The 17,062-nt window shown below is 41.0% G+C and overlaps 1 protein-coding gene across 2 annotated transcripts; it reads left to right on the top strand.

The window, feature by feature from the left end:
• Nucleotides 1-659: 659 nt before the first annotated feature.
• Nucleotides 660-16,293, top strand: LOC134627729 (mitochondrial carnitine/acylcarnitine carrier protein-like). Of its 2 annotated transcripts, XM_063474084.1 has the most exons (17): nt 662-790; nt 866-979; nt 4,167-4,259; nt 4,359-4,486; nt 4,594-4,684; nt 4,853-4,970; nt 7,097-7,175; nt 12,470-12,729; nt 12,837-12,872; nt 12,946-13,085; nt 13,519-13,625; nt 14,299-14,452; nt 14,553-14,654; nt 14,751-14,825; nt 14,943-15,008; nt 15,139-15,277; nt 15,728-16,293. In XM_063474084.1, the coding sequence occupies exons 2-17, from the start codon at nt 875-877 to the stop codon at nt 15,850-15,852; spliced, it is 1,818 nt and encodes a 605-aa protein (XP_063330154.1). In that variant the 5' UTR covers nt 662-790; nt 866-874; the 3' UTR covers nt 15,853-16,293. The 2 variants fall into 2 exon arrangements, with proteins under 2 accessions (XP_063330153.1, XP_063330154.1); XM_063474083.1 differs by lacking the exons at nt 12,470-12,729; nt 12,837-12,872; nt 12,946-13,085; ... (5 more) ...; nt 15,139-15,277; nt 15,728-16,293 and adding exons at nt 7,263-7,372; nt 7,714-7,838; nt 9,570-10,440 and having other exon boundaries at nt 660-790; nt 7,097-7,169.
• Nucleotides 16,294-17,062: the final 769 nt, after the last annotated feature.

Raw genomic sequence — 17,062 nt, forward strand, 5'->3', positions numbered from 1 at the left:
CATTTTTCCAATCTTCTATTGTCCAGTTTTGGTGAGCCTGTGTGAATTGTAGGCCGGTTGGTGGTGAGGTAGCTAAGTGAGACAGATCAAAAGACACGCTGTGGAAGAAAAGAGAGCGAGAGGTGGCCACACTCTGTTTCTTCCCCATTCTCACGCTCTGTTTGAACTTCAGCAGGTCATTTTGATCATGCCCACAGGCATGAATGGACTGAGTTGCAGCCATGTGATTGGCTGATTAGATAGTTGAATTACAGAGCATCTGAACACTTGTACCTAATGAAGTGGCAGGTGAGTACACTTAGAAAACACATTTATCATATTTGAGACTCCAACACTTCTCATTTCACTGAAATACAAGACAAGTGTATCATCTTTGATGCATGAGTTCTATATCATCAATGTGAAAAAACGAAACAAATTGTACATTTATAATACATTTTTTAAGGAATAAATAGCAAACATTACACTCAAATTTTGTCAGGAGATTCACTAAACACTTTTTAAGCCATTTTCTGACAATTATTTCTTTAAAGGATTACAAAGATGTCAGGAGCTTGAATAATAAACAGCAGAGGGCAGGAGTACTTGTGTGCATCGAGTAGTCAGTCTGATAAAAACCAATAGAAGAAGAATGCTCAACATTTCCGCCGGACAACAAACAGAAACCCACAGGAGTGCAGCGGTGTTGCAGTCAGATCGGTCCGGGTAAAGTGGGTCAAAGGTCCAGCAGACCGGAGTGGCTTCAGCTCTCGCAGATATCCGTCTCTCTCCCTTAGGAAAGACCGAGCAGGTGAGGTGTTAGCGGCTGGCTCCGGCACCTCTGTGTTTCCTCTGCGCTTCATTCATTCCGCTTTCCTTCCTGCAGACTGTAAACATGTCCAAGCAGCCGCAGCCGATCAGCCCGCTGAAGAACTTCTTCGCTGGAGGCTTTGGAGGGGTTTGCCTGGTCTTCGCCGGACACCCACTGGACACGATCAAAGTAAACAATAAACAGCTGCGTGGGTTTATTTGCCACCGTGCCGCATGTATTAGACACACAGCAAGGGTGTGAGGTGTATGGGACACTTTGTGCAGGCCTCGGGGGTGTTAGTGAAACACAACCGTGAGTTCAGTGTGAGTGTTTCTGCAGCTCAGAGATTACCTTTGACCCACTTTCAGGCTGTGAAGTGACTCAGCTCACCTGGATACATGCAGGAGAGCTGTCACTGCGTCAGCCACTCAAGATCAGATCAATACTGCTGATAAATCATTCAATCCTGTGTGCTGTCCAGTTTCAGTCTGCATGAAGGCATGGCGTGATACATCTGCATCTGGTGTTTTGCTTTCTGTTGTGATTCCTTGTCTGCACACTGTGGCTAAATACTGGTTGTTTTTTTTTACTCACAACACTTAAAAGTGTCACTACTTCATGATGTGTTGAAGCTATTCAAAAGTGGAAAAAACCAAGTGCTACATCTCAGATTTACAGGTCTCAGCTATCATGAAAACGTGTAAAATTCATGAGAGTACAAAAAACACCAAACAAGTATAGCTTGTCTATTTTGTCTAAAAGGACATGGTGATTGGTGTTTGGACATAATGCACCACACCATGTTACAAACAAGGCACAAACACCCCATAGCACCTGTCAGCACGGTGGTGGAGGGTTGATGTTTTGGTGTAAGCTATGTCATAAATAAAGCTTTAGCTCGTATGATGGGCTGATGTCGCGTGCGAACCGTGAACGTCTCCATAAATCAGTGACAGCCCACCTGCATGCTTCCAGGTGAGCTGAGTCACTTCACAGCCTGAAAGTGGGTCAAAGGTCATCTCTGAGCTGCAGAAACACTCTTGCGCCCTTTAATTGGATAAGTGGTTCCTGCAACGGTATTGCTGTCACCTCACAGTAGGTGAAGGTGCTGGGTTTGAAGCCCGGCTGTGTGGAATTTCCTCCAAGAGCTCAGCTCCTGAAGACATGCATGTTAGGTTAATTAGTGATTCTGCACTGGTCATGGAGGGGAAGTAGATAAAGTGCTTAAAGTGTATAGAACAAGGTGATGTTAACATGTGGCTTGTAGTGTAAAGACTAGAAAAGCGCTATATAAATGTGAGTGCATTACATTACAAAATGGATTATCAGTTAAAATCGAAAAAAGTAATGCGTACATATCTAACATTCAGATTCTGATCTGAATGAAAAATCTCAAACTGCCCTAAACTTGCATTTAAATTCAGTGGAAACAGCCTGTATGTAAAGTGTGTAGAAGAAAAATTCCACCCATTGCATGTCCTCCGTTATGCTGTAAATATTTTGGATGTACATCATCTCTTTCATAAAATACATGTTTCCAGGTAAAATGGGTCCTTAGGGAAGTTCCTTTCTACTCCAACATGCTATTTTTGGCTGCTCCTTTATTCACGAGGGGCCGTCACAGCAGGTAGCTTCACATGTTTGACTTGGACGAGTTCACTGTCACAGGCAGAGAAGGGGGGTACACATGGGACAGGTTGTCACAGGGGTAACACATTCACACCTATGGGCAGTTTGGAGTATCCAGGTAACCAAACATGCATGTTTTGGGGAGGAAAAACACACAAGCGCCGCATAGCAAAGACCCACACCCCTGCTTGTTCAAGATTGCACACCACAGCACTACCCTGTCCCAAGTGTTTTTACCAAACAATCACACACAGACTGAGGTGGAGTCCTCAGGGGTAACTCAGGCTTCTTGCCCAAGAATAATTTGACAAGCAGTCGAGGAGAGCCACAAATATGCAAATTAGACTTATTCACATAACCTCTTTCTGTAAAGATATGAAAATAACCAATCACTAAAAAGCAAAACCTTTCATTATATATACCGTCACCGCGCAGAAGGTGACGTATTTGTCAATAACCTTCTGAAGTCTCTTCCAACTATGAGGTCCATGTTCTTTGTTCTGTAGTCACGAATGGGAAAGGCAGGTCAAAGGCAGGGTTTTACTTGTTTCACTTGATAAATGGCATCGTAGATTATTAAGAATGGTTTTGTAAACAGCAGACACTGTAGTTGTTTTGGGGGTTTTTTCTCTCAGGGTGGTGTCCACTCGACCTCCCCGTACAGGATAGAGTGATGGGATCTGAAACTGTCTCCAGTGTTAAATCCAAGTCCTGAGATTGTGATACCCAGCAGAGCTCTGGCAGCAGCGTGCATGCAGATTACATTTGCATATTCAAAAACTGGTCAAACCTGCTGCTAAACCAGAGCCGCTGCTTTTTTTCTAAAATGAAACCCAAATGAGCTTTCAGCTTCCTCATCAGTTCCTTTTAAAGTAAACCAGGCAATTTTAATATTTCAGCTCCCGTTACCATCACGATAGTAAACCAGCACAACTAAATTACCTGGGGTTTGGTGGTGTTTAGTGTTAAATGCCTTTAGTTAAAGGATAAGTCTAATCAAACCCTTTTTAAATAGCTAAAATAATCAGATTTGAAGTTAGGCAGGGCTTTTTCAGTAGAGGGCGCTGTTCCAGCTGAGTGCACAGTGTCAAACTGCAGCCACTGCTGCAGGGGCAGCCAGGTGAAGAATATGACGTGAAACTACTATGAATGAATCAATTTTTTTTTTGTTAATCATCTTTTCAGGTTCTGAAGTGCGCCCTGATCATGATACATGTTACACAAGTGATTTCATTGTTATCTTGGTCAGTGTGTCGTACTGAGAGTTACTCTGTGATTCCCACCTTTTTCTTCCACACAGTATAAGGAGGTTCAGAGGAAGAGGAAGGTCCTTTCTAGTGCTCAGATTTGCAAACGAGGCTACAGAAATATTTATAAATAAAGCAGATACACACCTTAACACATGAGCGAAGTTCACCAGACTGTGGTGATAGAAACGACATTAAAGGAGAAGGTCTGTGAGAAGTGTAAAGTCAGTCAATGACCAGCTACATGTTGTGTACTTTGTGTATGTGGTGATCGTGTTTGGATTAAATCATGCACGCAGTCCATGAGAAGAAGAAAAGAGCACGTTTCCATGGAAACCTCAGGTTATTTGCCTGTTTATCCAGTTTTATCAGTGATTATATTCATCACAAAGACCTTTACTGGGGTTACTATCAGGACTTTGTGCAGGTTTCTGGACTCGGACGTGCTGGTGCTGTAAAATCGCACATTTCACATCCTTTTCTCGCTCCCTCTCTCTCAGGTGCGTTTACAAACGCAACCAAAACCCAAACCTGGAGAGAGCCTCCTGTATGCTGGGACCTTAGACTGTTTTAAAAAAACTTTAGCCAAAGAGGTGAGCATGCACACTGATGTAAACTCTGGCATTTATTAACTAAAATATTGTTTTTGAGTCCTCAAACTGATGTTTCCTCCTCCTCGTCTTTCTTTACAGGGTATTAAAGGACTCTATAAAGGAATGGCAGCCCCCATAATCGGAGTCACGCCCATGTTTGCTGTCTGTTTCTTTGGGTTTGGGCTGGGAAAGAAACTGCAACAGAGAACTCCCGATGATATCCTTACGTAGGTGATTGCTTTGTCACGGGTGGCGACAGTTTGGCTTGATCCTGTCAGACGCTCTGTGGTCGATTTCTGAGAGTATATCAGCCCCGTTCTCTTGTCTCCTGCAGCTATCCACAGCTGTTTGCTGCTGGGATGTTGTCTGGCGTGTTCACCACAGCCATCATGGCTCCTGGAGAGCGCATCAAATGTCTCCTACAGGTCAGAGGTTAAACATGCATCTGATTGCTCTCACTTTGTTACCTGAGTAGTTGATTCAACGTGTGGAAACACACTTGGTATTTCCTTCAGCCCCTCCTGTCAAAGGTTAGAAGTTATTATTTGGAACAAATCTTCAGTAAGTGTAAAATTATGTGTGTGTGTTTGCAGATTCAGGCTTCCACGGGGGAGGTGAAGTATGCAGGACCCATGGACTGCGTCAAACAGCTGTACAGAGAGTCTGGAATCAGGGGAGTCTACAAAGGCACCGCTCTGACCCTCATGAGAGGTGCTGCTTTACTTAAATATTCATTATTTGCTCTTCATTTCTTAGTAGATCAAATATCATTAACACTTCATGTCATGTCTTCACCAAGTTTCTGCTTGCATTTAGTTTTACTAACCAAACCCCTGGAGGCCTGACAAACATGCTCATGTAACCTTTCCCAAGATGTTCTTAAAGCTATTTTAAATCCTCCATTGTTAATGTCGCCGTGTTTGCTGCCACATTGTTGCAGTGTTTGGTTCATGACCAGCACCACCATCAGAAAAACTCATACCACATGACATAGAATGAGTGAAATTGATGTTTTTGCTTTGCCAGCAAGAACAAAGTTGCTTTAGCTGTTCTGTCACACTGTGTGCATCTATCCACTCATCCACACAACATTAAAACCACCTTCCCAGTACTGTGTAAGATCAGATCGACTTTATTTATCCCAAAGTTGGGAGATGTCTCTGTTAGAGCCGATGAAAAAGTATAAATGGATAACATAAGAAGAATGGTATGAAGCCAAGTAAAACTTTTTTTTTTCTCTTTTTTTTAATGTAAAACTTTTGAGATTTAGGAGAGCGTTCTGGCCAAGAAGGACAACAGGACAATCATAAGATGCATAAATTAGTAGCACATACATCCAAATACAAATCCATCCATCCAAATCCAGTTAAGTAAAAGCTAAATATATATATTTTTAAGGATAGCTGCATGGGCAGAGATCACCCTCACCCACTTCTGATGCAAATCCAGTCATTTTGTTCTAAGAGCAAGCCTGAAACCTGACGGAAAGCGCTAGTTCAGAAAAGAGCTTCAAGGTTTTCTATATATAAGCTTTCCTGGGGTAAAGAGTTCATATGGGTGAAAAAAAAAAACAAAAAAACCACAATTTTGGAGATTCAAAGTCAAACTCTTTGGATATTATCTCAAAATTCTGCAGTCATTTTCTCGGTTTGAGTTGATAAGTTTTTCACTTGGCAAAAAAAACTAGATCTTTGTACTGGTAGAAACAAGATTCTATAGCATAATAAGGTAAAAACGTATCAGAAAGATTACAATAATGTAAAACTAAATAAAAGTATAAATGGGGTGGGGGTGTCCCGTGGTGTCTCCCACTGAGGCGTAGGCCTTTGATGCTTCGGGTCCTGTGGGTTGAGGGGTGGGGTATCTGTGGGTCAGGATTGTTTGGGCGCAGCCCACGGATCCTTGATGGGGATGTGGTGTAGGCGGTTTGCAGGATTTGGGCTCTCTGTTGTGCATTGTTTATGGTGTGGTGAAGTGCATTGTCCTGCTGGGTGTTGGTCTGCGACAGTGTTTAGATGGGTCGCGTTTGAATGCCAACGCTCTATTCGTGAGATACTTCTGGAGCATGCGGAGAAGCAGCTCGAGACCACGTTAGCGTCTAACTCGCACGAAACTGTCAGCAGCTGAGTCTCGCTGTGAGTGACACGGGCACCATGTTTTCATGAGGAAGAACAAACCAGCACACTTGAGGACGTGGAATTTAAAAAAAAAACAAAACAAAACAAGCACATTATGGACTGAATCAATTTTGATGCTTTAAAAACTGATCTGCAAACACAAGAAACTATTTTCTTGATTCGTGCTGCAGAAGTGGTTCATAATGCTGTGCTGTCCTTTTATTCTTTTACCTTAATCTGCAGTTTTGGATTTTGGTTTATTTTTTTTTTTACTTACTTCTGTATTCAAGTTCAGTGAAACTCATTCTGATTATCATCATGTCTTTGATGTGTAAAGATAAAAACCATCACAGGGCGATCTCTGCCTGAACGGCTAACTAGGGCTACCCTCAAAAAAAACCCTAGATCTCTTCTAGTTTTGGTCAAACCACATCTGAAGGGTCAAAACTGAAGGAAAGAGTTAAACAGCTCTTACAGGCTTTCAGAAAATGTCAAACACTTGATCTTTAAATTAAAGTAATTATGACTTTAATCCATTTAATTATATATTATTGGGTAAAGCAGCCATATTTAAGTTCAAACAGTGTGTGTGTGTGTGTGTGTGTGTGTGTGTGTGTGTGTGTGTGTGTGTGTGTGTGTGTGTGTGTGTGTGTGTGTGTGTGTGTGTGTGTGTCTTTTTTTTGTATATGTGTGTGTGTCTACGTTTGTTTTGTAACTCAGATGTTCCAGCCAGTGGGATGTACTTCATGTCTTATGAGTGGTTGAAGAATCTCCTCACACCTGCAGGAAAAAGGTTAATATTTGCTCTGCCCTGCAGCATTTGCAGCTGTGTGTCTATATAAAACAGGCCGTCTGAGCACTTGGATCTGTCCTCTTGTCTTCGCAGCCATAACGAGCTCAGTATTCCCAGCGTGCTGTTTGCAGGAGGGATGGCCGGCATCTTTAACTGGGCTGTCGCTATTCCCCCCGACGTACTCAAGTCTCGTTTCCAGACAGGTTGGTGTTTGTGATCAGTATCCATCCTGGTTTAGTGCTGAAGATCCTGGAGTTTTTTTTCAATTCTGCTGATTTATATTTGAAGATTTTTGCACTTTTTGTATTTTAAGATCATCTTCAGTTTAATTCTGTTCAGTGATTTAAAATAAATAAATAAATTCATGTTAAATGAAAGGATGCTGTGTAGCCTGTGGAAAGTTTGAAGCTGATTTTTCCATCAGTCAGAAAAACTGAAGATGAGTCCTGTTTCTCTGTCCGCTCCCTGAGCTCCTCCTTGTATAAGCAGCTTTGTCTTTTAAAACGTTGTCTGTGACCAAGTTAATAAAGTGTCTTTCTCTCAGCTCCTGAAGGGAAGTATCCCAACGGCTTCCGTGATGTCCTGCGGGAGCTGATCAGAGAGGAGGGCGTGGCCTCTCTGTATAAGGGCTTCAACGCTGTCATGCTTCGAGCTTTCCCTGCAAACGCGGTGAGTCTGCTTCACTTATTCTTCAGCTCTTTTGCACACTGAGGTACATTCAGATTTTCTGTAGGGGCAGCAGGTTGATTTGGCAGATTTTTTTTCCCCCTTCCCCAAAAGCATTTGTGTCTCCTCCCATGATCCAACCGGGGATCTTTTGCTTACTAGGCAAATGTGTAAACCACCTCACTAAGGAGCCAGTCAGGGATGTCAAACCCATTTTGCATCATGGGCCGTGAAAAAGTCACTTTGATTTTTAAGAAATTTAGATTTTATGCAAATAAAGTAAATCTTGTCTCAAGCATATCTGCAGTACTCGTATAAAACAACAATAACATCTGAGGGTTTCTTGTCGATGGTACAGTGTAGGGACGACTGTTTGCCCATATTTGGCTGCTTTGATAGGACAAGATCATGCCTCTGCCGCCAAAGAACCTCAGAGGGAAGGCATGATCGATGCAAAAAGAGATAAATTTCACTGGAATGGAAATAAAATTATTTAAAAAAAATGTAGAACAGCCAGTTTGTGCGTGCTACTCTTGTTTGTGCCGTTTGTGCACTTCAGCCTTCTGCAGAGGCGAAGTGACAGCAAGCAAAAGCTGAAGCAGTCAAAGCAATGAGAAGTTTTCACTGCAGCCACTGTTTGTGCTTCTCATGCAGCTTGTTTGATCTTCGTAAATCATGGTGAACTCCTCCGTCACTCCCTTTCCTGTTCGGGCTCCCTGTGGAGCCGTGACCTGTTTTTCAGGACAACTGCACACAAGCACATCTGCTGCATACCCAAAGTCCCTCATTCTTCATACACATTCATAAACACGTTGCCATCAGTCTGGTTGTTTAGTGCAAGGACACGGGCTGCTGTTTTTTTGTTTTTTTTAATTGTTATTTATTTGGTTTTTACCTCAGCTGTAAGAGGCTGATGGGGTATTGTCAAGGACATCCAAGTTTGATAATGCGATAACTGCAATAAACTGACAAGTTTGAATCTCAGTGACCTCAAGGTCAGAGGTCAAATTTTCTGAAAACACTGTGAATGTGATAACTCGAGAACAAGGTGACGAAGGATTTTGAAATTGATAGCCTAGATGTGTCCACTGGGAGGCTGAGGTGGTTGCCAGTATTTTTCTACATATCAGCCTACTGCATCGTTTTAAATACAGTTTACAGTTTAACTGTTGGACCATAAACAAAGCCAGATTCACTGTATTCATTTCCAAAACAGCAAATCTGCAAAATATCTGCCTACTGGCATCTTTAAAGATGATTCATTGGCACATTTTATCTCATACATGGAAAAAATAAGTCTGGATACGAATACTTCATATTTTGTTTGTGATGTTTGTTGGGCTGTTAGAAGATGGAAAACCAGGAACTTTTCTGACTTCTAATTGTTTAGTTATTACTTGTAGTACGAATAGCCTTTGGGGAGGTCCTTATCAGCAGGAAAAGTTGTAAAAGTTATGAAAATAGAGTTAAAGTTTACACCCTGCTTCACATTTTCCAATGCTAACAAGTATCGGCTTACATGCAGATGACTGCTAAAAAAGTGACACCACTTTAAAGTACACAGTAAGCATCTGGTGTTAATTTCAACAGGGGAAGCACAGCGAGCCTCACTGTTCCACATAAAAATAACACAAATAAAAACCAGCTGATTATTTATGCGTGTCTGTTGTGAGCTTTACTTCCTCCCCGCTTTGTAGACTAAACAGTTTTTGTTTCTCGTCTTTTTGTTACCAGGCTTGTTTCTTAGGATTTGAGCTCGCAATGAAGTTCCTGAACTGGTTGGCACCAAACCTGTGACGGACACTCGGCGTCACCTCGTTTGTGATCCCTGGGAAACGCACGCACGAATCTGAAGAGATTTTAAAGATTTTCTAACTTTTTGATTGTTTCTGAAACATTTTGGTACAGTGCAACACGTGGATGGTTCAGACCTGCTGAGAGTCGATTGCAGAAATGTTGTGATGGCCTGGCTGTAACCATGCCAACACACACACACACACACACACTCAAACAGTCGAATGTTCTCACTCCTTTTGTTTTACTTATTTTTTTTTTTTAATTGTTTTTATATTTTTAAAAAATGGAGTGACGTGAACATGTGCCTTACCTTTTATCTGCGAGCTGGTGGACGTATCAGGGAAAAGGTGCATTCTCTCGTGCTTTGTGTGCTGGGCTCTCAGCAGCACACGCCTCTGAACTGTCTGCATCCTGTACGGTCACGCTTCACTCAGTGATCGATAACACAACCTTCACTTTCTGTCTGACTAATGTGAAATTATAGGAATAGGCATAATGGCTGTGATCGAACAGCACATGAATGGCAACATCTGTAAAAATAAATAAATCAGAATCCATAAACAGAAAAAAAATCCCGCTGTTTTTTTGTTTTTTTTTCTGTCATGTCTCCAGTTTTTTTTTTTTTTTCCAGTTTTTACCAGTTCAGTGTGTGATTACTGTAGTTGGAGATGATGGAAAAGCCCCAACTGCTCTCCTCCTGTCTGCATGTCCTTATTCAGGCTGGCTGCATATCATCAATTTCAAATAATCCTAAATAAGCAGTTTTGATATTTTGGGTTTTTTGAGTTTTAGAGACAAAGGAAACCAACTTTTGTGCATTCAAATTAAAATAATCCAGGGTCTTATTGTCAAATTGTTGCTAGACTCTTAGTAGATATTTTTGTATATACAAATATGACTAGAATGATTGTGATTTGATTTTCTCCTTTTCTTTTTTTGTGGTTAGTGTGGCTGTTCACACGTATGTAACTCTTCTTCGGTCCCCATAGCCTTAGAGTTCAAATTTTAAAAAAACAAAACTCATGGATGAAAACGGACATTTGCCAGTGTGCGGACAGATTTGTTAGAAGTCAAATGAAAAACGTCTTTTTTTTGGTTTCTATTTATACACAGGTTTGCTGCTTTTAAAGTGTTCTGGGTAGCTTTATAGCCACCGTCAGAGTGGCCTTGTATGTGCTAATAGATATATCTCGGAACAAAAGCAACATGGTTGCTTAAAAAAATAAGGGGGGGGGGGGGGGGGGGGGGTTACTGAGGTGGGGCAACTTTTATGTCCTTAAAATACATAAATGCATACAAATCATTTTTTGTCTCATTTATACCTAAACGTTGTCTTTGTTTTCTTAGAAGAGATAATGACACAATAAATAGTTGCATGCAGTAACACTTAAACACGAGGACGGGGGCAGAAGAGTTCGAGCAGCCTCAGCAGAATAACTAAAGGCGGGTTTAGGGTCACCTGATGGAGCCAGAAGTGTGAACTTTCTAACAAAGAGAAGTTTAAGCTTAATCTCAAAAGCAGGGAGGCTCCAGTGTATGAAAAAATGTTTCCCTGCTTTTCATAATTTTGCTTTAAAAAACATCACGATGCTGCTTCAACTACAACAAAAGCAAAGCACAAATATAAATTACTTATAATCATTGAAACAAAAGTAAACAAGTAAAAAAAAATATGAAAGTATTATAAATCATCTTAATTAGTAATTGGAGGTTTTTCTTTGCAGTACCTGCTGCTTTACGTGTAAGATTCACCATCTGAAATCATATCAGCTTTGACTTTTGCGACAGGCACACCCACAATCACAGTCCTCAACTTAAAGTGTATTTCTCCCTGGAGCAGAAACTCCTTGAGCCAGAAATGGCTGCACAAAGTGCCAGATCAAAATTTAAACAATGATTTGCCTTATCATCTTCAGCAGCTGCAGAGTCCCTTTAAGAGGTTAGAATAAAAATAAAAACTTCAGGCAGTTTTTTCCAAAAATAAACTCAGTGTAACTCTAAATATGAGTTTCCCTTCTTCCTTCATCCGTTTAAGTTATACATGCAAAAAGTTCCCTTTTGTTTGAGTCATATTACCAAAACCATTTTGTACCATAACAGGGTTATGTGTTTGTACCGTGATACAAAAGGAGGACAGGAGGAGGAAGATCATAAGATCATCAGAAGATCAGAATCATGTATCTTGTAGAATACAATAGTCAGTGTTGTAAAAGGAGGACAGGAGCAGAAGATCATAAGATCCTCAGAAGATCAGATATCAACCTCCACCCCCCCACAAACACCCTAGCCCCATCACCCGGGGAGCAGAGGAGCACAAAAGGCTAATCAGTGTGTGTGAGGACACTTGCAAGTTATTTTGTACTGTGATAGTTACATTTTCTTTTCCAGCGAAGTACTGCGTTCTTCATAACTGTGCTATATATTTATGAATATAAATATCGACATTTGGACGTGAACACCAGCCTGACTTCCAGGATAAACAGTTAAAATCACTCTGCGTGTGTTGTTTCTTTGCCAGATCATCGTGCTCTGAGGCTTGATCCAGTGGACAGCCTTTAATTACATGTGATGTGAAAAGGCCTGGTCAATACTTTCCGACAGGCTGTGCTAAATAAAAGAATCAATACAGGGCAGACTGGGAGAGGAGGAGGAGGAGGAGGTGGAGTCACTATGCTCCAGTAATGATGCTTCAGACAGAAAGTGTGTTTATCACATGCTGATTGCTGCATTTTGTTATTCCTGCCATCGTAAACTGAGGTTAATGGAAAAGAAGCTCTTATAGACTTTTTTTTTTCCTCCATTAAAGCTCCTGACCTTTGAACCTGAATGATGAGCACTGTAGAGATACCAGCTGGTTTGAAAGAGCTGCTGCAGGGATACACGGTGGAAGTGCTTCGTCGCAGGCCTCCCAACTTGGCCGAGTTTGCCGTGCAGCATTTTACACGTATTCTGGAGAGCCAAAGAAATGACCAGCAAGCCAAGAAACCCAACACTGAGTCTGTGCAGAAAGAAGTCACTTTTGAATCAGACACAGATGAACCCAACAAACATGAGGAAGAGGAGGAGGAAGAGGAAGAGGAGGAACCGGTCCCCGTTAGTGAGTATCTCACTATTAACACTTCTGGAGCTGTTACAGTGAAGTGTGCTAAGCCCTGGCTTTAAAAACTTTCAGTGTAACGCTCTGACCTCTCTCTCTCTCTGCAGAGCGCCCCTCTGGAAAAACCAATCGCAGAACTGCAGGTCAGTAAGTGGAACAGCGTGAGTCAATGTGGCTACATGACTCCACTTTGTTCATTTGTTTGTCTCGCTGTAGTTTGTGCAGAGGCGTACAACCCAGATGATGATGAGGATGATGACACAGAGCCTCGGGTTGTGAATCCCAAAACAGACGAGCAGCGTTGCCGGCTTCAGGACGCGTGCAGAGACATTTTACTGTTCAAGACATTAGAGCAGGTACAGCAGCTTGAATCAGGTTTTAAAAGAAGACGTGGTTCCCCTTGTGATGATCACAGACAGAGACCTGCAGGAACAATGTCCAAGACCAGAAAGTGCTGCAGACCACAGCACTCAGGTTTTAAATGTCGTGTTACTGGCTTCCTGTAGGTGACAAAGGGATTTTATTTTTTTTTTAAAAATGCAAAAGTCTGCTTCATCTTTAAGTTCTTTCAAATCAAGTTTGGCTTTTGTTCTCTATAACTTTGGCTTCACATCCTACACTGTGCCTGCCCTTTACTATCTTCTCTCAACTGTTCTTATATTTAAGCTTAAGCTTCACTTTTTAAAAATATTTTTATATATGTTAAATCAGCTTCAAATGCCTTTTTAAATATGAATTCTTAAAATGTGTTTCATAAAAAGAAACCTGTCTCTCTTTGTTTTCCTCCAGGAGCAGTTCTCTGAGGTTTTAGACGCCATGTTTGAAGTGTTGGTCAAACCTCAGGATCACATCATAGACCAAGGAGATGATGGGGACAATTTCTACGTCATAGAGAAGTGAGCGAGGTTTACCTTCTTTTCAATATTTAAACTAAACCTGCTCAAATCAATTTAATTAAGGTTATAATGCCAAGTCACAAGACAGAACTTTATTTTATAAGGTAAAGAGCTTACAATATTACAGACAAAATCCCAACCATCAAGCACTTGGCAACAGTGGGAAGAAAAAACTCAGTTTTAACAGGAAGAAACCTCTGGCAGAACCAGGCTCAGGGACAGGCAGCCATCTACTTTAACCAGTTGGGGTTGAGGGGAGGAAGAGAGGATAAAAGACACTGTGGAAGAGAGCCACAGATTAGTAGTAATTAGATTAATCCTGAATCCAAACTGGGAGCTGGTTCCACAGAAGAGGGGTGTGAAAGCTGAAGCCTCTGCCTCCCATTCGTCTTTTAAATATCATAGGAACCACAAGTAAGTCAACAGTCTGAGAGTGAAGCGCTCTAATGATGTGATACGGTACTATGAGGTCTTTAAGATAAGATGGGGCCTGATTATTCAACATGTATGCTATGCCTTCTATGATAGTACCTAATGTATAATATATGCATAATGTAAACAGAATTGGTCCTAGTACAGAACCTTGTGGAACTCCATAATTAACTAGTATGTAAAGAGGACTTCCCATTCACATCTGCTCCCTCTCTCTCTCTCTCTGTCCAATCACTTCCAGAGGTGTCTACGATATTTTTGTACAGAAGGACGGTGTGAGCATTTGTGTTGGAAAGTATGACAACAAGGGTAGTTTTGGAGAGCTGGCTCTCATGTACAACACGCCTCGAGCCGCCACAATCGTGGCGACGCAGGACGGCGCCCTGTGGGGCCTGGTGAGTCTGACAGAAGACGATGACCTTCATCCTCCATTGCATTGTGCTGTATGTGACAGAGTGCGTGAAACAGGTTGTTCTTTGGTTGCTTCCCTTTCAGGATCGAGCCACATTTCACAGACTGATTGTGAAAAATAATGCAAAGAAGAGAAGGATGTATGAGGCCTTCATTGAATGCGTTCCTCTTCTGAAGTCTCTTGAGGTTTGCCGACACACACACGGCATTTAAAAAAAGACAGCAAGATATAAGAACATAGCCACCTTTTATTCCAAGTTCATTTCACCTGCTTCGTTTTAGGTTTCTGAGAGAATGAAGATTGTTGATGTTCTGGGAGCTCGAGCATTTAAAGATGGAGACCGCATAATTACACAGGTATAGGCCTGCTTTATCTTGGGTTGTTTTTAGATTCAAGATCAAGATTCAAGTTTTTATATTAAGAACACTTTAGTTAAACTCTTTAGTCTTTTCTGCTGCTTTTTCTTTTTGCAGGGTGACAAAGCTGATTGTTTCTACATTGTGGAAACAGGAGAAGTGAAGATTATGATAAAAAGCAAAGTAAGCGCACTACTATTGCCAGGCCTCTTAATTAACCCTGTTTTATCTATTAATTTTTTAATAATATCTGAGTTAAGTTTTACTGTATGTCTCAGATGTATGAAATGACTGACAGGTTTCTTTGTTGCAGACAAAGGCAGGCCAGCAGGATAACGCAGAAGTGGAGGTGGCTCGCTGCTCCAGAGGGCAGTACTTTGGGGAGCTGGCGCTGGTCACCAACAAACCTCGTGCAGCAACAGTTTACGCTGTGGGAGAAACCAAATGTTTAGGTACATTAAATGCCCACAGATGTCGGTAATGTTAATTGAGTTTAGCAGGCATTTATTTATGCACAGCTCTCTTAAGGTCCCATCACAGCAACTTTACAATACTTTAGTATACAGACGAGTTCATGGTCAACTGAATGACTGCAAGGTGCTCAGGCCCTGTGGCTGAAAAAACAAGCCCTTCCACCACTGTGCTTGATAGTTGATATGAGGCGCTTGCGCTGATATGGTGTGCTTAGCAGCACCTGGTTGCTATATACTTACTACTCGATGCCTGTGGAAACAGTGAGTTTTCACAGTGCGTGACGGTTTGAGATCTGTGAAAACGTACTTTTTCCAAACATGACTCTGGGAAGAATGATGCAGCAGCCTGACACACACATGTACCATGTAAAACGCAAAAATACGAAAATGTCTGTGACATGAATCAAAATGGTTTTTTTTTTCTTCCAGTAATTGACATCCAGGCTTTTGAGCGTTTGCTGGGTCCCTGCATTGACATCATGAAGAGAAACATCTCCCAGTATGAAGACCAGCTGGTGGCGCTGTTTGGCTCCAGTGATGATTTGAAACAATAGTACACATTTAAAGGTGCCAGTGTTTTATAAATCAAAAATAGAACCAGTGCATGTGATACTTTTATCTTCCCCTCGAGGTAAATATGGCCGCCTCAATTTGAAGTCATGTTTTGTTTTTGTTTTTTAATGTGTTCAAGTTTAAGATTCACCATTTTTCATGTGTGTTGATCTCAATACTTGTCCAAACAAAATTTGATGGATAAAATAAGTCAAGATTCAGTCAACTGACTCACGAACAACCCGTCAGACTGCAGCCTGGCTGGCGGATCATCTCTGTGTTGGTCTGATTGACATGACCATACAGGACACGTCCCAGTAAGGAAACGCATGTAAATAAGTACCTGAAGGTAAATTCACTGCTTTCTGAACCACTCTTGATGTTATTAGTAACACTGTGTATTTGCTATGCCACAATATAATATTAAAAAGATGGGAAAACTTCTTCTTCACTTTGTTTTATCTAAAGTTATTTTCAGCATATAATCAGATTAACAGGTGGAAAAAGTTTTTTCCCCCACCTTTGTTGGATTTGAACAGTGAATACTAGAAAAATAGGGAGAGATGGCGGGGGATGATGTGAAATCAAATTTAAATTATTTGATTAAACAATAATTCTTTTTTTTTTTGGCCTTCAGACAATAATTCTGATTGATACAGGCCAAAAAAAATAATTCTAATAAAAAAAAAAACCACCTTAGAATTAATCAACTGAACCATTATTTAATTCTTCATATACCCCAAACTTGCATTCACTCAAGATTTCAGCTCCTGCAGGGCAGTTAGATTTTCATTTAGTGAGCTCTTCTTTTCCTTTTGTATTTTCTGTGTAATTGAGCTCATTGTTCAATTGAATTTTTCATCTTTCTGAGCCTTCTTTGCACTGCTATGTGATATATTCATTTTACTAAGCTATGTCATGTTCTGCATGTCATTTAGCTCATATACCTGTACCTGTTTCTGCACAGAAATGCATCTTCCAATTCAACACTGACAAATGAAGTGTTAAAATGAAGTTGTGCAAGCAGCCAAAAAATACAGGAAATACAATTTCAGTCTCAGAGTTGTGATTAAAACTCTCAAATTTACTCATCCGATTTCTAAAGTTTTAGGTTGTTTTTATGTCATGAAGTACAAATGAACCCAAAAAAACAAACTCTTGAGGTCTTCAGTATTAGAAGAAAGTGAAACACTTCAACCAAACTGAACCTCT

Source organism: Pelmatolapia mariae, linkage group LG5, assembly GCF_036321145.2.
Source record: "Pelmatolapia mariae isolate MD_Pm_ZW linkage group LG5, Pm_UMD_F_2, whole genome shotgun sequence".
Lineage (NCBI taxonomy): Eukaryota > Metazoa > Chordata > Actinopteri > Cichliformes > Cichlidae > Pelmatolapia > Pelmatolapia mariae.

Excerpts from the sequence above, each read along its gene's own strand:
- LOC134627729 (XM_063474084.1), top strand. The coding sequence starts at position 875 with ATGTCCAAGCAGCCGCAGCCGATCAGCCCGCTGAAGAACTTCTTCGCT. Across the intron at positions 4,260-4,358 it reads AAAAAACTTTAGCCAAAGAG|GGTATTAAAGGACTCTATAA; the intron begins GTGAGCATGCAC and ends CTTTCTTTACAG. Across the intron at positions 7,176-12,469 it reads CCTGCAGGAAAAAGGTTAAT|TGTAGAGATACCAGCTGGTT; the intron begins ATTTGCTCTGCC and ends AATGATGAGCAC.